Source organism: Neopelma chrysocephalum, unplaced genomic scaffold, assembly GCF_003984885.1.
Source record: "Neopelma chrysocephalum unplaced genomic scaffold, ASM398488v2 Primary Assembly neopelma1_26, whole genome shotgun sequence".
Taxonomy (NCBI): domain Eukaryota; kingdom Metazoa; phylum Chordata; class Aves; order Passeriformes; family Pipridae; genus Neopelma; species Neopelma chrysocephalum.
The window spans coordinates 18079932-18104375 of NW_020897695.1; the positions used below are offsets into that span (position 1 = coordinate 18079932).

General features: G+C 37.0%; 1 protein-coding gene across 2 annotated transcripts in view; it reads right to left on the reverse strand.

Moving 5' to 3' along the window:
• CNTNAP2 (contactin associated protein like 2) overlaps positions 1-24444 on the reverse strand; it is a 1044217-nt gene that overhangs the window by 184346 nt on the left and 835427 nt on the right. For both annotated transcript variants that reach the window (XM_027675789.1, XM_027675790.1), the window contains one exon: positions 12392-12548. In XM_027675789.1, coding sequence (XP_027531590.1) covers positions 12392-12548 — 157 coding nt within the window. The remainder of the gene's footprint in view (positions 1-12391; positions 12549-24444) is intronic.

The following is a 24444-nucleotide window of genomic DNA, read 5'->3' on the forward strand; positions in this document are numbered from 1 at the left end:
GGTGCACATGAAGTTGGAAGGAGACATATCTGGGACAGCTGACCCCAACCAACCAAAGGGATATTCCATACCATATGGCATTGCACTCAGCAATGTAAGGAAGAAGGGAGAAGGGGATAGTGTTCAGGGTGATGATGTTTGACCTCCCTAATAGTCATTACACATGACAGAGCCCTGCTTTCCTGGGTCTTCCTGCCCATGGGAAGTGGTGAATGAGTTTCTTACTTTGCTTTACTCAAGCATGCAGCTTTTGCTTTACCTGTTAAACTGACTTTATCTCAACCCGTAAGATTTTGGACTTTTCCAATTCTTTCCTTCATCTCAACTGCTGTGGGGAACTTAAGAGCCTCCTGGGGTTAAACAACAACATCCAAAATTAGGAAGAATTTGTCTGTTCTTCCCCAATACTCTTATCTGAACTGCATTCTTCATTGAAAATGTTACGTGGTGCACAGTGCTTACAGCATCCATTTATGGACCTGTTTTCCATGAATCTATTAAATCTTTTTCTGAACCCACTAATACCTGCTTGCACAGCCTCCTCTGGCAGCAAGTTCCAGAAGTTTATTAGTGGCTGTGTAAAGTAGGACATTTTGCCCATCTGTTTTAAGCAGCTCTTATACCAGATAACAGGCCTGTAGTATTTTTTAATCACCTTTTCCAACACTACCAGCAGATTTTATTTTATTATCTTTATACTTGCCTGTTTGCTTGGAAATTTGATTTTTCTTAATTTTAATTAACTTTGCTTTCTCTTAAATAATTTATATAAATAAATATATATACACTCAGGTTTCAATAAAGGTGACTATATAACTTAAGCAACAACTCCAAGTCATAATTCAAGAAAGATTTTGTTTACCTCAATCTACATTTAACATAATCTGGTAAACAACTTCCACTTGACCAAAAGTCAAGCAAAAGATAGTACTTGTAATAAAGGACTAAACCTTATTAGCTGTCCTGAGATGTTGCTTTAGATAGAACTATTTCTTCTCAGTAAAACATTTCTTCTTCTTCAGCAAAATATGAAAAAAAAAGCCATCTGAATCCCATAAGGAAGCTTACTTGTAAAGTCACGCTTCTAGTGTAAAGAATCCATATAGAATTTTAATTTCAATTTCAAGACTCTTGGAAGTAATTTGAGATAAAAATGCAACAAATTACCTTGGACCTGATTTACAAAGTCTCCATTGCATACTCAGACAGCTCTTAGAGACTTTGCAGGGTCTCCAGGGATCCTTTTTCCTACATGTAGCCATTTTCATAAATATAGTATTCTGCATGTGAACTGGCAGCAGGGGAAAGAAAAATAGCTGGAGAATGGAGCAGGGAGAAGGGGAGGGCATGTGGGGAGAGTTGCAGCTGAGACAAAATGTCTAGCCATGATTAATTACAGACTAGTAGTAATTTGGAAAGCTTGGGGCATTCCTTCATTATACAACACACACATACAAACCCTAAACCAGGAGGAAAACATGAATAGTAACTAAGATAAACCCACACCTAGTGCATGATATTAAAACAATTTATAGAATCTAAGCGTCTTTTACAAGCCTAACTACAGGAAAAAATAAGTAAGAGCAGTCTACCTTTTCTTTACATATTAGAACCATTACCTTTCTGCTCTATTTTCAGACTGTATGTATGAAAGGGTATTTGATTGCTTCGAGTGTTTATCACAGATAGTGCAAACAATCTTCCTTTTGACAGTAAAATAATGCCCTATGCGTATAACAATAGTCCCCAAGCAAACATAATACTGCAGGTGAGTCTTGCCTATTGTTTTTTTCTTCTTTTTCTTTATCAGGTCTTTTGCAGTGGTAAGAATCTGCTATGGGGCAAAATGAGAAAAGGACAAAGAATGATTCTTTCTTCAAATGCTGAAATTTTGCTACTACCTTAGTGATGAACTGACAAGATATTTTGATCAGTCTCTCTGAAGAAAATATCCCCACCAAGTCTGGGACCTGATACAAAATATATCTTAAGGGCTTCAGTTTCTTTCTTCCCCAAAACCCTCCCACTCTCCCTCCCATATAATTATTTTCACTCTTCCCCTTATACATATATATGTCCTAGTACACCAAAGAACAAAGTGAAAACAGATAAATAGGTATAACTTTTGTTTACACTGGAGGCTTAACACCTTCAACTTGATGGAGTCCCTTGTGATTGTTTCAGCTAAAATGTGACTGCTAATAGTAATAACAGCCAAGCATGCACTTCTGTCTTCATCTACCCTATAACACAGGTTGTCATGGATTTTAGATGTCTTCTACATATGACTGCACTGATTCAGAAATAAAAAAGTCATGGGAGTCCAACAATTTAAGAAGAAAAGAAAAGCACTCTCTTCAAGACCTAAGCAGTGTCAGGTACTGAGTGAAATACATTCTGCTGGTCAGCATTGGGGTGATTTCATCTTCATAGCATGGCAGTGAGGGCAGAGTCATTACTCTTTAAGTTGGCCCAGAAATAAAAGGAGGAGGAAAAGGAGAAAATAATTGGCAGCTGAAAGTTCTGCAGTGCACAGTGCTCAGTGTACTCTGCCCTTATCTGACAAGCTGTGGCATTAAGGTCATTTGCTGTAAAGCTAAGACCAAAAGCTTTTGATTCAGGCTAAAAACTCTGCATCTTTCTAGGCAACACATAGTAGACATTTTTGTTCTTGCTCACTCGACTTGTCACTGACACTAATCATGAAATTTAATAACAAAAAGAATACATATATGCTGGAAATAATATTGAAATAATCTCTGTGGTAGAATTAAAAATCACATATCTGCATTTTCACCTGCTAATTCATAAGTCTCTCAGAAATTTCTTAGAATTCTGCAAAAAAGATGTTTCTAACAATTACAAGAATATGCCAGAGAATAATAATTACAGATACCTAATTCTGATAAATTTTTTTCAGTGCCCCTGTTGAGTGATTCTCTAACTTAAAAAGATCTGAATGAGATCATCAGTCTGTGACTGGTTGGAACTGAAGTCAGCTGAACACAAGAAAGCCTAACAGCAACACTCAGAAGTGATGTTGGCAGTAGGATGAACACTCGCTTTTTGTCTCATAGCGATTTATAGAGCAAATTAATAAAAAAGGATAACATCTTTTCATCTCTCTCCCCTTTAGGTTAATTCACTACTGCTAGTAATGAATGATGAATGAACCTGAAGTCAAATGGGAATCATCTTCATCCTTAGCAGGTTGCTAGAGCTTGACCATTTTCACATTTACAGCAAGGTAAAAGACTCTGCTCATGATGCATGAAGCAGTACAGATTTCTGTTTCCTCATTCTTAGCTATGCTAGTTTTGTATTGATTGCAGGATGAAAAATCATAGTAACTGCACAATGAGCTCACAGGACTGAATAAATAACGCCGAGTAAGAAGGGACCATTTTAACAAAGACAAGGCATGTTGCCAAAGAGTTATTTCATGTCACATAAAAGTCCACATCTTCCACATATTTTCAGTTTCTTGGAGAAAGTTACCACTTTGTTCCTCAGATGTTTGGTCACTGCCATGAGCCATAAGCATTAAAGCTTTCTTTACTGTCAGTGCATGGGATGACAGTTAAACTCCAAGTGGTTATAAACAAGGCCAGAATGAAGTCTCTAAGATGAATAATACAAAAGGGAAAAGAGAGAAAACACAAGCCAAATTTACATGTTTCATAATTCATTTCAATGAATAAGTTTCATGATTCATTGAATCCTGAAACTTCTAATCCCATTAACGTGTATTAGTACAGGTTGCCAATCTGTCAGTTCCTATGAGCTACATACATATGGCCGTTGTCAGTACTTGCATGGAACATCTCTAAAGGAGAAAGAGCAATCTAGGTGATCCTAGGTTTTCATGGATCTTGGACTAGAGCTGCCAGATCATTAGAAATACAACACAAGCACCAGGGGCAACTCTAGGCAGCAGGTATTTTCTGTCCTTCAAAGTCTACATAAAAGCTGTAGCCTGAACACTTATTGTACAAGAGTTGCTATGCCCTTCATCTGCCCTTAAATTAACTTTTGGATCACTCAATCTAGTTTTATGTACATATTTACAGTAGTAAATGTACAGCACTGAGCTAAAAACCAGTCCTTTTGTGTTTGTAGACAGCCTTGTCTAATAGAACCCTGCTCCGTGTCCAAGAGTCCTATTATGATACCAAGGCACAAGCAAAAGAGAATTTGAAAGGCACTACCTAGCACATCTGCAGCATGGCCAAGTGCTCCAGTTTAAAAATTTCTGTCTCCCAAACTTTTGATCTCTTGTTATCAGTAACAAAACTAGGCTTTTCCTGTGGAAGAAATAAAAAAGGGGAATGCATAATGGACAAACATAAGGTATATATAGTTTCTATAAGTGGAAACATAGAACGGGTTATAAAAATAAGAGGACAGAATTTACTTAATGTTCAGCATACAACCTCTCTTTCAATATTGCACACCAGTTACATCTGATGAGCACAGTTGAGAAATGCAGAACAGACAGCAGCCTATTTAATACCCAGTCACTTGCCCCTTTTCCCTACCAGAGTAATTTTAATGGCCAAATTATAACTAGAAGAAATGAACTTCCTGGTTTCTGGCTATCTATTTTTCTGTTGGTGAAAGTTTCAGCTCAAATCTACCAATCATTTGGAAAAGAAGTGCTACTAGCTGTATTAAACCTAACATTTCCTAAGGTCTGAATGCTTGACTTTCTGTCTTTAGTGTCCCTCTTCATGAAGATTTTTATTCTGTGCCATTACATACTGTCACACTGCTAAATTTTGATTGACTGGAAATATATTAACATTAGATGCTGATGTCAACGTACAAAGGAACTTTGCAAGGTAACCCTGAAAAACCTACAAAAGGCTGTCTGGATTTGTAGGAGTACAAGAAAAACAACCATACGAAGTACTGCAATTTGTCAGCTAAGCTTCCCTACCTCCATCCATAAAACTAATTTACACCTTAAGCATAACTAAAAAATAAATTTTGGTATTTCAACTTTTATTCAATTAAGAGATGTAATTACTGCACACGAACACAACATAAAACACAATTAATCAATGTGTTTTCTGGTCTGTCATTTCAAAGATAGCCTTTAAGCTCTGCAAAAATCTTGAATTACAGTTTTCAAAGTAGGGTGGTGATGCCTCAGAGTTTTTGATTTTTTAATTTTTATAGATTTTAGAAGTAGTTATGTAGTGTATGTAGATTTTAACGTATCAGTATTTCCAGTAAAAGTAACTACAGCAGCACATAACTCAGGTATCATTTCCACACTGAAGTTACCATCATCCTCTGACAAGGTGCTGCCATTCTCTACTAGCATAATTAACATGCAATCTCTTACTGTCTTTTACTGTATTATATCCCTTACCCTGTAGCATAATGTTTACACATATCAAACCTCATCCCATATCAATCCCTCAAAATTCTACTAGCTGTTTAGTCTTCTTTTCAAGGCAGAATTGTAGAAAAACACCTTAAGGCCTGGACCAGGAGATATCACGACCTTCAAGCCCAGAAGTTTGGAGGAACTCCAAGGACTGTGAATGCTCTGAGGAGGATGAAGATGATGAAGGAGGGGTCCCAAACTCCCCCAGACTCAATTTCCAAAGGGGTGTGCCACGGGTGGAATGGGGTAGAACTGGGGGGTGGACAGAATTAGGTTTGGATGGACATTGTTATAAAACCGTAGAACCAGTGTCCGGGCATACGCGCGGGGGTATGTATTCCTGGGGCCTGAGGGCTCATTAAAAGCTTCTGCTCTTCTTATTTCCTACACTAAGTTCCTCTGGAGTCTTTTTTTCTCCTCAGTTTTAGGCAACAGTGGCTTAATTCTACACAATTTCCTCAATTTCTAGGAAATTGTGGTTCATCATCTTTATCAGATGCGAGGCAAAAAAGCAGGACATCACAAATCTTACTAGATTTTTTTCTGTTATTTTTTTCCTTTTCTGGTTTCATATAATGTAATGTATTTTCTTGTTAAATACAGGTCTCTCTATTTTAGCAAAAGGTCTGTTTCGTGAGTTACTGTTTAAATATATGGTTATCTTATATAAAGATTTTTGTATGTTGTCAATCTGTCTGGTTAAATTGGAAATTTTTCATGTAGATATAGATATAAATAGATGTATATGTATAAATAGGGTGTTTCTAGTCATGCAGTTTCCTCAATACGACTTTTATAGTCCTTCAAGTCCTTTAGATATATTCATATTTGTTCGGTTTCACATTTTTAAGATTTCTCTATATAATGCTACAAATAGTAACTAAATTGAAAGCAAATGTAGTCAAGTAAACCCAACAATAAGTTCTCAGTTTGGTTTTGGTTTTCGTTTTTTACAGAGAATGTATAACCTAGGCACTTCTGATCATATAGCACCTCTGAGAAAAGTCCAGTTGCTGCCTACATGGGAAAGAAACTGAAAAAAATATCAAAGTCATTGTTATCAGATTCTGATGAAGGACAGGAGAAGCCAGTGTCATGTAACTAGCCAGTTCTCTCTGCATCAGCAGCTCTGTTACTGAGAGCACACAAGGATGAAGGACAGATGGATTTCCAGAAGTGCCTAAGGGAGTCAGGAACTGAAATATCAACGATTTTGATGGTAATTAGTACATACTAAACTTAAGCCTTGGTGTCTACCTATAGCTCTAAGAGTCTTTAATATCCTGTTATATCTGGCTACAAATGACCTACCTGTCACTGCCACAGCCTCAGGCTGGCACTTCAAGATCCACCATGTTCCTGTCAGTCAAACAAGTCATGTCATTCTGAGGTCTGTTTAGTCATCTTTTTCCAGGACCTGAAACTTTCTTCTGAAACTCCCTTTGTAGGAGAAGAGTTGTGAAAGGAAAGGGGGATGTATCCTACAGAGCTTTCTAGAAAACACCTGTGGGATGATGGATAGAGTTAAACCTAGAGGGGATTCAGAATTTTAAGGTAAAAAGCAGCTGCAACTCCCTGGATGGATGGAGGTTGACATGCTCTCCAGTACAACGATAAACATCTGCTCAGAGAAACAGAATAGAGAGTGGAACAAAGTGGAGACTCTGTGGCCACCTTCCATTCTAGTCCCAGCAGAATGGGAGAACATTGTGGTACTAAGACCTTACAGTACATGTCTGATAAGGGAGAATCAAGATGTTCTGCTGCTGAAGCCAAAAACCATGTCAAACTCCCTCCTCAGGTGCCAAACCACAACCACCACCACCCTCTCATCAGGTACATCAATTGGAAATGAAAAGTATTTATGACTAGAGCCACTCAAACTCCACCCAAACATAAAGAAAATAGTATAAAAGTAGGTTGGAGATAGGGGGAAAGTGGGAGACCTCCACCGAAACTGCTGGGATCAGTCGACGGGCTGAGTCCATCTTCTCGCCCCCCCAGAGGGACGCCTTGGGTGAGAAAGATGCTCTACTTGCATTAAAGCTGCTTTTAGGACTAGAGCTTTTGCCTGTGCTTACCTCATAGTATGTTAATTAGATTGTTTCGTATCAGAGCTTGTGTTTGCTTAGTATATGTATCAGTAGATTGCTGAAGTGTGTTCACATCAGGAAGTGCTAATGAAAAAGAATTCTTATGTCACTTTTTCTGAGTAAATCCTTGAACAGTATCATATTATGTCTTCAGACCAACTGTGATTGCTATGTAACAAAAAGTAAGGAGCCTGTGGTGTAGAAACTTTGGCCAATCTGAGTGACTTTAGGGTCAAAGGAGATTAGGAATCAAAATTGCTTTGCAGATCTTTACACTTGGTACTTAATTGGTACAGAATTGGTACAGTGTGCCTGTCTCTACAATGTCAGCCATTTTTTTAAGGAACTGTCTAAATTGTAATAATAATGTTTTTATTCAAATAAGCCTTTTTTTTTTTTAAAGTCCTACATTTTACCTAAAGTTACTCATATGATTATGATTTTGTTTAACAGGAACCCAGAGAAACTCATTACTAATAACAGCTACCTTAGTAGATTTTATTCTCTGAGGATTGAGGCAATTTGACTTTGAATGTTAACCACACACTCTTTAAAAAATGATCTTTGTTAGGAAGTAAAAACTAACCTTTTTATATAATCTGAATCATTTAACTCTGAATTAATTTCATTTTGGACAAAAGTCATGGATAATTTGTGACTAAGGATCATTTTGGCAAGATTACTCTGGGTGAAGCTCTTCCCACCTATGTTTTTGTTTCTTTAGCAGGACAAAAATGATTACTTAACACTTACATTGCAGTAGCAACATGGGTTTCTTTTAAGAATATGGTTCTATTTTAGATGATGTGTGCAAATACACATACATTTGAATTACATATCACTGACAATATCTACCATTTGGCTTATCTACCATCCAGGCATGATAATCAACACATTAGGCATGTGCTAAATAGCTCTACAACTATTTTATTCAAATAGACAAGTGTAAAGTTGTTCAGTGAAATTTTAAAAAGCATTAATAGAACAACTGTCCAGATGTAAGGTTTATCAAGCTTATGGTGTATGCTAATGCCTGGGAAAAGTTACACTGTAATTGAGCCCATAATTAACACAGCTGGTTCTATACTTACATAAAATTACTCACATACTTGGTTAAAAAACTCAAATCAAACCAAACACAAAATGTAAGAAAAAGAAGCATTTCAGCCTGCCTAAAGAGCTTTAATTTGTATCCTGTACCTATCACCATGATACAGTCCTTGACTTGTCACTGATTATTATTTATTCCAGAGGGCTCCAGCATTGTTCAGTATAGGAGGCAGACAATACTCATTTTGTAAAACACTGCTCACTCTCCAAATTTATTCTCATGCTTCAATATGTAGATCCCATTTTATGTCTAATGTGTTATTTCAAATCTTTCTAGAAAGACTGCATTTCCTCTTTGGATTTTTTATAGTGTTCATTAGTACAGCAGATGATTGCTTCATATATCTACCTATCTTGGCAATACCTCCATGGGCTACTATCTGGCATAATTTCCCTTCTACAGATTGGATGTTGAGACTGAAAACACATACTTAGCATTCAATCTGAGATTCCCACAGGCTTTTTTTTTCTTTGAAGGACAGCATTAGATACATTGAGAGGAATGATCCCTTATTCTGGTTGCAGCTGTGAATGTTTGGTATTTCCACAAAGTAGGCCTCTGGGTTCCCAGTTAGATCCCCAGAAAATGAGGATTAAACTACTGACTGTTCTGTGAAGAAATGGCTTATGAAATTTCAGAAGCATCATGCAGGAATGTGGTTCCAGAGGCAGGGTTAAAATCCAGTTCTCTGGGGAAGCATTCTCCTGGCTTTGCTATGGGATGATTCATCAAACTGTAATTCCTTTCTTCATTTCTAACACAATTTCTAATTTCTACAATAAAAATTGTGAACAATATTCTACTTACACTACATCATTCTGATTCAGCCTGAGCCACTTTTCAGTGGCTCCCCAATTGCCGGGGTTTTGAAGTTGTTAACTCACTTGTCTACCATTGGTTTCTGTGTTGCCATAGTTATTATATTGTCTCCTTGCATTGGCTAGCCAAATGGCCAATCCCCTCCTTTGCCCAGCAGCCCTTATAAGCTGCGGGAAATTTGAATAAAGCTCTCTTCACTGCTGGATTCCTTGCGTGCTACGTGGTCTCTGTCTCCTGGCTTAAGTACCTCCGCCGCCTGTCCCTGCCACGAGGGACGGGCGGCGGGGGGGGTGATCCCAGCCCTGAAAACCTTCACAGAGCGGCCGGCAGTGACCCCCCAGAAACCCCTCAAACAGCAACACCCAATTTCCTTTAAAAATCTCTGTCCTGAATCTCACTCTTCCTTTTCACCTTTCATTTTCACAATTTCCATGCAGCAGACTTCTTTTCCCATTTTATCTCTTTACCTTTCCTAATATAGTTGCTGCTGTGGCTACTGACTTCTTCCCAATCTGTATTCCCCCTGCCAACCATAAAAAAATCCCAAACAACTTTTTCCACATTACCTGGGCAGGAGCAGAACATCATTGTAGGCATACTACAATCTAATGCAGTGCTCCCAGCTATGGATAAGATATGCAATTATGGCAAAAGTCCCACCTGGTCTCTCAGCCCCATTTCAGCCTTTACTCAGCCCTTCTGTTTGAGGACTGTAAGTTTTTCTAAAATTAGTTGTGCTGATGAGCTATGTTAATGGCTGTGGCTAGTTGCTTTGTCAATCTGTGAACTGAGACCTGTCTGCTCATCATAAACTGTTGCAGATTCTGTGGTCTAAACCGGGAGCTGTTTTCCTGTCACCAGAACTGTGTACAGCCGTGCTGGAGGCCCTGGTTAAATTCTGGCCCTGATGCTTGAAATCATCAAGGTCTCTGCTCTGAAGCTCACTTGTTTTTTAGATATTGATCAACCTGGCTAGATAAAATTCCTAACTAGGACTCCTCAAAATAACTCTCAAACCCAAAAGGTATGACTATGGAAAGGGCTACATTTTGCCAAAACCTAACTTATGAATCTTGAACAAAATGCCCTTAAAGACTATAATAAGGCATTTGTTTCTTCCTGTGATTTACACACACCACAGATTAGAATATAATACCCAGCTGCATAATTACTTTTCATAAACAGTCCTGTAATAAACAGTAGTTGTCCTGAAAAAATTCTGATATGTATCAAGAGAAATACCATATAAATATATTTTTGTATGAATTCTGAGCAAACAGCTGAATATCTTTTATGATAATCCTATTTTAGACAAATCTAATAACTATATGAATCTACAGTAGAATCTATAGTAGAATACAGATAATCTTGGTGTATATGGGGGTGTAGAGATTACAGAAAAAGATTATTTAGTGAACACTGCTTATTAAATTACCATTTGTGACTCTTTGAGAATCTTCAAGAAGAGATCAAAAGTCAATGCTATTTCCCCTACACATTTCCCTTAGTGTAAAAGAAAACACTCAACATATGGTATAGATTATTATTCACGGATATGCATTCAGTGCCTCAGGCAATGAAAACTGTAAGTGCTCCTAATTCTACCATTATTGTAATTATTATTACAATATCTTTCTTTTATCATTACCATTTTGACACAGAACCAAACCTACCTACCTCCCTCCTGACACATTGCTCTAGTGCCTATACTTGAGTTGGAGTCCTTTGACTTTATATTCTTCACTTTGTGTATAATTCTACCTCTGAACTTTGACAGCATGTCTGATTCCCCTGTCTCTAATATTGACTTCTCTATCCCTGGTGTTCTATAATTCACCCCATATCATAGCTAACAACAAACTATACTAACAATGTCAAAGCTTTGGGAGGCAATGTCTTTGGCAATATTTGATTTTCCACATCTTAATCTATAATTTTTTCATGGCCTGAAAGATTTCTTCTATTACTCTAATTTTGTATTTTTCATACTTCTTTCTTACAGATCACACCAAACTGGGAACAGACGTTGATATGCCAGAGGGTCATGCTGCTATCCAGAGGGATCTTCACAAGCTGAAGAAACAGGTACACAGAAATACAATGAAGTTTAACAGCAAAGAGTGTAAAGCCCTGCACATGGGGAAAAGCAACTCCATGCACCAGTATATGTTGGGAGCCACCCAGCTCGGAAGCAGCTTGGCAGAAAAGGCCCTGAGGGTCCTGGTGGACACCAGGTTGAACATGAGCCAACCATGTGTGTTTGAGGCCAAGAAGGCCAATGGTAACCTGGGGTGTATTAGGCAAAGTGTTGCCAGCAGGTCAAGGGAGGCCACCCTTCTCCTCTGCTCAGCTCTGGTGAGTCCAGCACTTGGAGTGCTGAGTCCACTTCTGGGCTCCCCAATACAAAAGCCCAATAGCTTCCTTCAAAATACAGAGCCATGTTCTATAATACACATCAAGACTAGTTCTTAATACATTTTTCTCATGAAAGATGGATAATGAGGGTGAGAGGCAATAGATGAGTGATATCAATCCATATCTCTCACATTCAAATGCAGCAACAACACCATAAAAAGCAGAAATTCTGGGGAAAAAAATGAAGTTGCAGAGATAAAATTAGTACTGTATTGTAATATAACTGAATCTGATAGAGACAAAGTTGCATTGGCAGCTAGAATGCTGGCCTTTCCTATGAGAACTTGCCTTTACAATTCTAGCATTCTTTTCTATAGCTCAATGGGCTTGAAAACATAACTATAGTCCTTATATTTGACAGTCACAGATACCGTGAATAAAATGGAAATGAAGACAAGGATAGGTAACGTTGCAGGAGGGATCACAAATATAATATTTTTACCTTTGTTCTTTGGAAAGAAAGGAAATATAGAAATAAGAGATATTCAAAGTAATGACAGTGTTGTAAAAGTGAAGAAATTTGGTCATTCTCATCCTACCACTTTGTAAACCACTCACCATTGCTTATAATCAGCATCACAGTTGCAGTAGTACTTGGGATCAGTACAGTTGCGTTCGATGCCGCAAGCACATTTCTGAATGCCAGGTCCTGATCCGCCCCAATAGTAGTGCTTCTCATTGGCTTTTCCAACCCACCAGGTATATGGATTCCCTTCTGCAAGGAATGAAAATGCAAGGTTATGATGCATCAAAGAGGTAGATCTCCATAATGCATTGACTGAGCTTAGCTGTTTAATATGCAAATGCTAACAACACATAACTGTTGTTATTCAAAGGACCTTACCAGGTAAACAGAACACATTTTCTTTTCTTGCAATTCATGCAATTTATAATGATTGAAATTAATTATTTTTATCTTATATGCTCTTTGTTTAACTTTTTAATTACTCTCTGTTTATGTAATGAAAATATGTGCGATTCCATAATTATTTTCAATTAATTTCAAACTCACATAGTAAGATATCAGATGGATTATTTCAATATTTGAACACAAATGCTACATGGAAAGATACATTTCTTTTATTTTATTTTGTATTTTATTTTATTTTATTTTATTTTATATAACAGCTTTTAATTGGAAATTATTCTGTCTTCGCTGGAAAGCAAACATGTTCATCATGCTCTCTCCAGCTTTTCCAAAACAAAGTGTAAAGAGATATTATCAAACTCCAAAAGCATCTTAATTACTTTTTTAAAAAATATGTTTTTTAAAAATTTAATAATTTAGCAAAGGTGATTTGAACTTTGATGTAATCATATTTCTTGGCATTGGGTCTGTAACTTGATATTTTCATATATTGCTGTAAGTTTGTTTCTAATTCTTTTGGACCAACTAAGTCTCTTATGTGTAAATAAATAAATAAAATTCCTCCACTTTAATTTTTACTTTGAAAAACTGCCCTTACCAGATTTTTTTTTTACCTCTGGTTCAGCAAGGCACTTAAATATGAGCTTAACTTCAAACACATGTGAATAACTCAATAAGTCTTAATGTACTTATCTTAGTGATTTTTCACATTGAAAAATAATGATTGAGCCTATAATCATGGTTTTTAAAAATGTCTCTTTTCTCTCATCTAATCTACTGTTGGTATTTTTACATTAAATTAACTTAAACTATTTGCATGGAATTCACTTATCAATAAATTTTACAAGTAAAATACTACATAATAGGTATTCTTCTTTTCATAATTTTCTGTTTGCACATCTCACACATCCCCAAAAAACTACATGCATAATCCTTAAAATAGCCAGTTCACTTACTGCAGACATACGTTGAAAGTAATTCATACCAAACTCTAAAGTAAATTAAATTCCAGAGATGAAGAGCGCAATCAAATATCTGCACACGTTTAAAGAACACCAAACCCCAAAAATACACAGCTCTCTGAAAACACTGACTTTTTTCAATGTTCTTGAATTGTTAAATATCATATAAAGTAATGAAAATACAGTAATGTGAAAAATTCGTGACAGCTGAAGGTTTTCATTAGATGCTATTATGCTGCACAGTGTGGCCATTCAGCTCTAGTGCTAATGCAATGGGTATGGTAATAGCATGACTTTATTCTAGACTCTAAATTGGTCATTTTAGCTTCTATGACTCAATTGTCATGGAACTAAGTGCTGCAAGTTAGAAGAACGTGCCATGTGAATGCTGCAGCAGCATTCCCAACCTGCAATACAATCTAACAATTCTGACAGTACGTAGCGCAGGATTACAAAAGATTATTTAATACGTATTTAAGAGTAAATGTTATCTTTCCACAGTGAATGACAGAATTGCATTTACTGATACAGGATCCAACTACAGCATTAATGATATCTGAAACTCCTATTTTATTTTTTTTCCATCTCATCTTTGAAGTTAGTTTTTATAATGTAGCAGCAATGCTGCAGTTTTGACTGTTACTCAAAATTCTCTTTGTTTACACCCTTCCTGTCAAGTGAAGGATTGCATGATTCAGTCAGCAAGTAATTCACTGGGAAGCAAAACTGCTAATTAAAGCACTTGAAAAAAAAATTACTTAGATTTGTCAAAAAGAGGATTAAAAATTCAGAAACAGGTAGAATAACTAAAGCAGATGAAAGTGATGGCAGAATTACAGACTACAGTGATGGCTGTCACAGACCATGGTGACAGACACAAATGGGGCATGTTTGAACTCATTTGACAATTGATGCACAGTTTTAAACCCACAATGTATTCTAGAAAAGCCAGAGCTATTTTTCACATTTATTGTTTTCATTGTGCATATACACTAGCTAGGGATGCGGCCCCACTTGGACACAGGCTTCTTCATTCTGAAGAAAAGACCTACACAAATGAATTTAGGAAGTGACTAACATGCATGTTTAAAATTTCCAGAAAGGTCAAGGAGGGAATATAAAATTTTAGGGGGTTTGCATTCAGCACATTTTCTGGTAGACATCCCCACAACCGATAATCACAGAACTGCCTTGTGAACACCACCAACAGACTGATTGTCCAGCATATTATGCTTGGGCTTGTAACAGAGGGGATCTTGGTAAACAGCTCTCATTAGCTGGCAGCCATGCAGTGGGGCAGACTTCCCATTAGGACATAATCCCATGCACAGGAATAAAATGAGCCTCACACTAGATCATCCTGCACCACAGTGTCCATATAAGGTTTCAAAGCTCCTTAACCATCTATGGTTAAAAAAAGAAAAATGTGTGGAGACACAGTTGTGTCTCATTTGCTCTGTGACAGACAAATGAGAACAGCCCTCTGTGGTCTTCCTGCTTCATGTCAGCCAAAAAACAGATGAGCATCATTTTGTCTAAGGTTCATATGCTTCAAATCAGGAATGCTATGAAGTTATATTGCAGACACCACCATGAGTGGGCATAACAAATAGTAAAATCCTGCAAATGCAGAGACTAAAAAAAGCAATAGAAAAGAAAGACTAGAAGGGAAAATGATGTATCACGCAGGAAAAAATATTTAGAATCACAATCACTGTTCCCCTCTCACACTTCACCTTTTTTTATACATCTATAGTCTCCTTTTGAGAATGTAAATCTTTCTGCCCCAGAGCCCTTTGGTTTTTTTTCTGCTTTAGAAGCTTTTGGAAAGGGTTGATCCAATTAGAAAGAGCTGTGCCATACAATATGAAGACTGATCATTAAAGAATGTTATTCTAAGCATCATACTATTTTATCATAAATTATTATTCTGCTAAAATATCAATAGTATTGGTCTTAAAGCATTAAAAGTATATACATTCAGTTTAATGACAAAAAACAGTGGAGGGAAAAAGTTTTCAAGTGTATTGCAATGACAAGTAGTAACAGAAAATATGTCTTCTGCCTTTTAAGTTATCTTTTCTTATGTTAGGAATAAATTTTGAGTGATGGGTTAGCTTTTTAGTTGTTGTCATTGATTGAGTGCTTCCCCCTCCCTGCACCACCCCCAGGTTTAGCATTATGAGAAGATGGAGCATGACAGAGACCCTCTGCCTGCATGGGATGTTTTAAAGTTAAGTCTTGATGCAGAACTGCTCCTTGGACACAAAACAGCTCTTCTTCAAGGGCTGCTGTGGGAAGTGTTTAAATTTGTGTGTACTGAGTTATGACCAGGATGCCTTTCCACTTTCCTACCACTTTTCTGTCAAGCTGTCTATCTGTACAGAATATTCAAGAAAAAGTAAAAACTAAGAAAACTTCTTTGTATTCTCTCAGAGATCCATAAAAAAGTAAATTTTTTTATCTCATAAATGTATCTTTGTGTGAACTATTTCATTTAATATAAAACCATACTCAACAAAAGTTAATGTAGTATGAACAGAACTCTTAATAGTCAATGATATATTTATTTCTAACATCTCTGAACAGTCTCAAAATGTATTACTTTTGGAAGTACACTTTGTATTCTACTGAGAATTTAATATAAACAATTGGTTTTATTATTTTTAATGCAACTGAATAATTAAACTGGTGCTGCTTTCAATATTTCAGGGCTCTTATTTCTAGCTGTTCACTATTAGTAACTGAAGCAGCAATACCGAGAGAACACAGATTAGGGAACTCAATTAAGTGGACAGATGCTCCATGGCACTCGCCACTCAAAATACAGCCCTCAGACTGCTGAAGATTGTATTTATTTGTAAATTACCCGGAGAAGATAAATACTTGTCTTTAACCATCTCCTCCCTATACCAAATTTTCCTCCAGGCTCTTCATTCTTTTTTCATTAAAAGACAGCCCTTTTTGTAAAAAGGCTCTGCAAAACCTGGCTGACTCCCATGGCTACCGAAGAAAGAGTGGAAGTGTGCAGTTTCTGCTGAAAGAAAGGTGGCTGTTCTCCTCTCCAGCCACCTTAAGCAGCTTTTCCAGCTTCTGTAAACAAATGAGCAACAGCAGTGAACATCCAAGGCTCTCTCTTTGGTTCTCTGTCCCAGCTCTTTCCCAGTCCTAGCACTTTGTTTTGGGAAGAAATTAGTATGTTGGCAGCCCTGCTAAGAACATGGTCTGTCTCATTTGAAGTTCTATGCCTGAGAGGGGGAATGGGAGGCAAGATTTGGAGAAAAGATCCGAGTTTTGCTATTCCCTGTGATTGATTCTCTTTGCACTCTCTCATCATTCATTCACTGTCTTAAGGATGCTAGAGGGTACATTTCTGCCTATTCATGTTAGTGTCTGTTTATAGAACCACTGTTCATGAATTTGCCTAATTACTTTCTGAACTGGTATATTCTATCTACTCTGCAGCCTCTTGTGGTGAATGAAGGTAAGCTACCACTTGCTCTGGATAAGGATTATCCTGCTTCTGCCTGTCAGGAAAGTTTCCTGACTTCTGTCTGGTCCTTAAAATCAAAGGGAATGGTTTATAAAGAAATGCTAGGAACACTTTTAAACGAAGTCAATGGCTCAGAACGTCTGAAAAACGAGATTGGTGAAAATTACTAATTGTGGAGCCCATCCATCTTCAATGACTACATTTAGCTGTTCCCATGCAAAAAATTAGATGCTCATTTACTGGGCTGGTAAAGTTTGAATTGAACTTTTAATTTATTTCCTTTATTAAATGTGTCCCTTCTATTTATCCATTAATATTACATGTTCCCTAATAAATACTAAGGAATGTCAACAACAATTACACAACATGTATAATTGTTATTCTTCTCAGAAAAGACTCCTTTGTTCACTTCTTCATTTCTTTTTGAATGGGACAGGTTGAATTAATTACCCAGTTCTTATCATTAGCAGAATAGGCCCAAAGGCATCTTTCAAAAACATACTGCAGTTTTGGACATTTAAATTAACCAGAGGTAGAAAAGAAAGCTATTTCCCAGGGATAATATACAATGATGAAATTAAAGACAAAAATTAAAAAAAGTCAATCTGCACATATGGAAAGCCAAGCATAATTCTTCTATTTTTGAATGAAATACATGTGCATTTTGCATTAAGCTACACTATAACACACAGTACCTTTAGCCTCACACAAGGGTAACTCGATTCATGGCTCATTAACACCTGTACAGGAATTCTATCTGATATTGCATTGCAGAAACAGACACTAAAAGAATAATTTTGTCACTGTTTGAAAAGTTCAGCATGCTAATATGGCTGTGTGCTTCATGGCTTTCACCTTGCTTCTTATTGCCAACTTTTTTCCTCACAACATCAGCAGTATCTATTCTGCTCAGGTCAAATAATTTTTATGAACATTGTGAGACATTTATCTCAGCTTTTGAAGACCTAGTATTTGGGAAAAATGAGCAAACATGGTTTGATGTCACTCATGCATTGAGTACATTCACATGTTCCAATCTCGGATTCTTAAAGTCCAGGGTGTCAAAGCTGGGAAGGCTTTGCTGACCAAGTTCACTTTGTGCTGATTTGATTTTTCCTCATCTCTATTATTATGTGCATGCTTAGGACCAACAAGAAGCTGATTAGACACTTTGCAGGTTTGCTGCCCCTGTCCCGTATCTCGGAATTGCCCGCCCAGACTCAACACACAGCTGCTGAGGAGTTTCATGACAAGAGTGGACACTGCCAATTGAAGATGCTACACTGTAGAGAGATTCTGCTACTGCTTGCAATCCAGGTGGATTGTGGGCAAACTCTGTCAGATTAAGTGATCATCCAGAAGGCTGAATGATTTGAAAGTGAGAGAACAGAACTCAGAGAAGAGTCTGTCTGGTAGGTCACATTTCCATATTTCAGTGACAGCACCTGTGTAGAAACCGACTTTTAAAGTGAACCTTCAAAAATAAAATGAGAGTTCTTAAATAATATCTATATGTGGTTGCATTGAGATTGTTTTTATTTTAATTAATGTTTTACCAATTTTCTACTTTTTTTCCAGTAGTACTTCTTGCTCAGCAATGTGCATGGATTTAATATGACAATTATAAGTGAAGTAAATTCTTATGTTGTTACTGTCATTTTGTTAACTCATAAATCATTTTTCTTTGCAACCAAATGGGAAAGGTATAATGAGTGCTTAGTATTTATAATTAGAGGTTGTATCTTGGTAATCATTCCACTAATGACTAAGAGTTAAGATTAGCCAAACCCTCATGGCAAAACAAATGAAGCATTTGAGCACATTAGAAACTTGGGGCAGAAAAGAGAGATGCAAAAAGAAACCAACAAAAGGAAAAGAATCTAAAAGAACCCTTGGCCATTTCAGAAATCTAGGAATACCTAACTTATAGCTGCTTGTGCATTTACTGGAAATATGACCTGAAACTTTTAGTTTGCTATTTATGATAATTTTAATTTTGTACATTCTCATGTCTGATTTAGTTCTTTTTTTCATGGTGCTAGTATCCAATGATTTTTTGTCTTTCTTTCTTTTACTAAGACTAGCCTCAAAGATTTTTTTTCTTTATAAGCTCACAAAGGTGGTTGTTCTATTTGAGAGTACTATTTATTTGCAAAAGCTGTTTAAATTGTGTGGAAATTTAAGATTTAAATGCTGCTCAGAAAGAGAACCCTCAATCATGCCCTACTTGTTAACATAAGAATTGATGTGACTTGATGTCTAAATTCATGTCCAAAGCATTTTAATGCAACAGTACTTAGAAAGAGATGTGGTTTCTTTTCCTTTGTAAGATATTCAATTATACCTGAAAAGTAATCTATAAATGGAAAATGTTCTTAAGATTTCAAGAGAAAATGAAGATAAGTATTGGAAAACACTTGTGAAAAGCATCCAAAGTGTCAGTAAATGTTAATATAACACACCCTATTTACTATTTTCTTAATAACACATAAGAATTAATTGCTGTCTCCTTTTCCTCCACAGCCATAAAGTAGTGCATTTTGCGGTGGAGATAAGAATAATCATCTCCACAACTCAAACTAGAAGAACTTCCATGACCTTCAATATCAGGAGCTAGAATCAGGTGTTCAAGTGTTCAGCCAGGAGCTCTAGCTTTCCCACTTATCCTGGAAGAGAAGATCCTGTGATCAGTCCTCACCATACTTAGGCTTCGATTATGTTTTGGTGTATAAATACTGGCCTAACTGAGAGGAGCCCAAACTTTCTCATCAATGTCCAGAGAAGAAGGGAACCTATTCAAGTGCTTAAGAAACAAAATTACTACCTGCTTAATTAGGCTCCTGCCTTACACTGATGGCCATTGCCATGTTCTTCACCATACGAAAGTATTCTTGTGTGCTTGTATATTTGCCTGTTAATTTTTCAAAGAACATATATTCATACATGTATATATCAATTTCAAAATATAAAATAGCAGATACAGTACCTTTTACTAAATAATAGACATTTAGTTACAGCATCTTTTCAGTAAGGCTACAGAGGTACTCCTGGTAATTGAGTCTGTGTTTTTGTTCTAATATCAAAACTGCTTCTTAAAATGTCAGCACCTGAATCCACAAATATGTAGGTAAAGATGACTTTTCTTTCAGAATTAGAAACCTATAGAAAGATCAGGAGGGAGAACTGTCATATTGATGTCCACCGGCATCTTATGGAAAAGCTTTCTGACAGCTTTATTTTGCCATCAGAGAGATTTACTCCTTGTCCCAGCTCATGAAAAGCTAGTACAGTACAAATGATTCTTTTTCTTGTCAAGACTCATATTCCAAGCTGCAGCACTACTAACCAAGCCTGACTTGTTATTTTTCTTGGAATCAGGTCTCAGTGGTGAGATTTAGCTGGGGAAAGCAGCTGTCAAATGTCCTTGTATGCTATTATTTGCTGGGTTTTAAAGTGCATTCATTAAAAAATCACCACATCCTCTGCTATCCTTAACAGCATGGTGTGCCAGACTCGCCGGTGTTGCAATTAATTGTGTACTATAAATTCACTGCATCATTTAAGGCCAAAGAACAGTGTCTTTGCTTAAGGTAATGCTAAGGGGAAAAGAAAAAGCAAGTATTTCTAAACAGCTAAGTGTCATTTGAGAGACAAAAAGAACATTTACAGACAAATATTCTAATAAAAAGGGATAATTATAATTTTTACTATGTGTACTGAAACAGTGGGCTTATGACATTTGCTCTGTGAGGAGGCCATACGGGAAAATCACAGTTAGAAAATGTAACTGCAGTCTGAATAGACTTTTCACAGCTAGGACTACCCAAGAAAGAACAGGTGCCAGCAACAGCAAAGATGGGAAAGTCTCACAACAAGCTTACAACTCACCTGAAGTTTGCCCAGCCAGGTCATGACAAAATGCACATGTCCATGTCATAGTCTTGCAAAGAACATGCTAACAATACATCAAAGTATTCCACGATTTTGCTAAAGTGGGGGAATGTTTTTTTGTGATAAGTGTATAAACTTATCTCTACCCAGACTTGATGGATGGGTAAACAGCATAAACAGATACATGTAGTCATTAACACTGAAATTTTGCAGGTTGATGCAACTAAAGACCCCAATTTGTTTAACTTCTTAAAAAGGATATAAAAAAGCCCAGAAACTCATGGATGATATTTCAACAGTAAAGGGATGCATTTTGAAGTTTTCTGTAGCCATAGCATCATTTACTGTCAGAGTCCCATTGGGAAGATTTCAGAAATTATGGTTATCAGCAAAACAATGACTACACTTATAAATAATGTGATTTACAGGGAGTGTAAAATCAAACTGAAATGATTATATCAGACTGAGTCTAAAAAGAGGATAATTTAAGCTGTCCTTCTATACGTTAAGGTGCAACAGGGCAAAAGCAAAAGTAAGTTCTGTAAAAAGTTATGTCAATTACAGTGGTATCACAGAATCATGTCGTGATCTCATTCTTAGATTAATTTGCTTGCTGCTAGTATATAATGAAGACAATTACAACATTCCTTAAATATGTTTAGAATAGCTAAATAATTCTTGGGATCTTGCTTCATACACCCACATAGGAGGGGTTTTAACCTGTATGGAGAAGAAAATCGGTAACAGTCTTATGTGTACCTACATCATTCAACACAGTCTGTCTAACCTACATGGAGCTAAATATGACAACTCCTTAAAAACTGATGCCATAATTTTGCTAACAAAGGAACTAAAACTAACAAGATCCCAAGGTAAATTAACTTACACTCTGGGAGAGCAGAACTGACAAAAGCTTTTTCTCCAAGTGCTCTTTCCTTGGAGGTCCCATACCACTTGCAAGCATTTTTCCTTTTGAAATGTTGGTCCCTGCCCCCAAGCAGTAGTTTAAGTTGAAAGAAAAAAGCCATTATAAGAGCCAGACGGACTTCAAGCTTCTCTCTACCCATGAGAACTTAATATCTAGCACTTCATAAGGAACATGGACCATAGCATTATTGGAAATTGGTTTTGGGAAGCACAAGGGTTTTCTTTTATGGATGAGACTGCTGCAGCAGCTGCTGCTGCTGTCGATTTTCTTTCCCCACTGACCCTTGAGGAACCTCAAAACAATCAGCTTTACTTCTTCCTTTCCGTTGTGCCTCTGCTGCTGTATTGCAGGGCATGAATTCTTGGTAATAATGCTGATATTCCTGTGTCAGATCACACTCTTTAAGAAAATTTGTCTATATTTTTTTCTTCCAATTACACAGTGTGCATGGACAGTTATGAAGCCACAACTAGCACTAACATATGAATACAGACATTAGCCTGTTTGCTTGGTAGCACCACCACTCCCAAACTGCTCATCATTCCAAATCTGGAGGGTATCCTATCCTTTGAAACTAAATTGACACAAAGGTATCACCATGACTTGTAATGTGCTGTGTTCCATACAATAGCAGTGGATTTTGAACGAGGAAAAATGACCCAATGAGCCTCAGCACTGAGGCTTACAACAGGCTGACTATCAAGCATACTCAATTTGAAATAAAGGAAGCTACACTACACAAAAAACCATCATTCTGGGACCAATAAAGATTAAAGCTGGAGGTCCAAAACCAAGCCATCTGTTAAGGAGAGGCTGTTTAAACAGAAATTGAAGACGTAAAAGAATAACACTCCCAAAGAAGCCCTCTCATCAGAATGCATTTTCATGTTTCCATGTTTCTACAATCCAAACCCTACAATTTCAAAAGGTTTTTGCTGTTCGAGATCAACCTGTAAATTATTACAGACTACTATTTCCTCTTATTAAAAATCATACAAGTGTAAGAATAATCTTTTAAAGTGTATGTTTAGCGCACACACTTCAGAAACTGTATCAGACATTAGCAGTGATGATGTTGCTACAAAGAAGTCATTTAAGGTGATACAAATTTTAGTGTGAAAGGAGACAAGCAAGGAAATGAGGTAACTGACTTCAGATGTGTGTTGTGTTATCTTCAACTTACTCTGGAGAAAACTTTCCTTGCTTCCAATGCTGGGATATGAAACAAAAATAATCAGAACATTCTTTTTAGTTGATCGTTTGTCAAACTTAATGAAGGGCTTGTGTTTTGCTATTTACATGATTTTTCTTCTAGGTCAGGTTTTGGTCTCATGGCTACTGTAAAAAACTATGTCTCTATTGATTTCTGGGAAACAGACACACATATTGATCAGGACTGACAAATGGAAATGTTAGGTGTTGTGTTTCACATTGTCAAGATACCACCTCCTACAGTCTGAGCTCAGGGCAGCCTTTTCCTCTCTGAAGCTTGTTTCATCAGTCCATTCAGGCATATTAATTCTCAAACATGGGTTTCAGATTTCTCTACAGGAAAATAGAAATTGGCTAATGATGCACTTTATGGAAGACCTATTAAGATATTATGATAATCTCTTAGTCTGTGAGTTGAAATGACGTTTCTTAACTATCATTATATACTCACAGGGCAGAGAAATTACACCGATGAAGTGTATGGAGTTCTAGTTGCAGTATTAACAGTAGAAACAGAAATCCAATTTCACTTGCTGCTGAAAAACTTGAAAATCCTACATTACTGTACTGACATGAAGAAGAATTTCCCTTGCTTGGTATGACATAGTTTGAGTCCCACACTACAGAGAGATAATGACATGTTGGTGAAGTTGGTGTTTTTTCCTGCGGTCAATTCTTTGGACTCCTTTTGCTCTAGGATGCAGTTTTCTTTTTTAAGGACAAGAAGTGTACCTCCCTGCATGCAAGGTCGGCTTGCTAAGACAGTTCTTTGAGAAGCCTCAGTTTACTCTGAAACTTCTCCAGAAAAACCTGTAGGAGCTTTCAGCAGAGACTCCCTCCCAAACAGCTCTGCTGGGAAACCTCACTGGGAGCTCATCCCCTTCCTTAGGAGCTCCTTTCCAGAGTGTTCCTACATGAGCAACACTGAAGCTGCATTTCAGCCTTGGACTTCTGCAATTTGGACCCAGGCCCAGTGGATTGCCTTCTGGCCTGATCTTGGACCTACCTTGTCAACTTCCCTAGTGATTGCTGGCCTTTGTCTGAACCTGGCAATTGTTTCTGACCATGACTTGATATGGAAATACCTTCTTCAAATGCCAATTATTGAGAACAAATAACCCTTGGATAACCCTTGATTCACACAATATGGAAGCAATTTACACTGGGAGAAGTGTTTTGAATGTTTTGAACTAGGTGCAGCAAATGTTTTTTCTCCAATTAATGCAAATTCTCCAATTCTCTTTTATGTACAAAGTT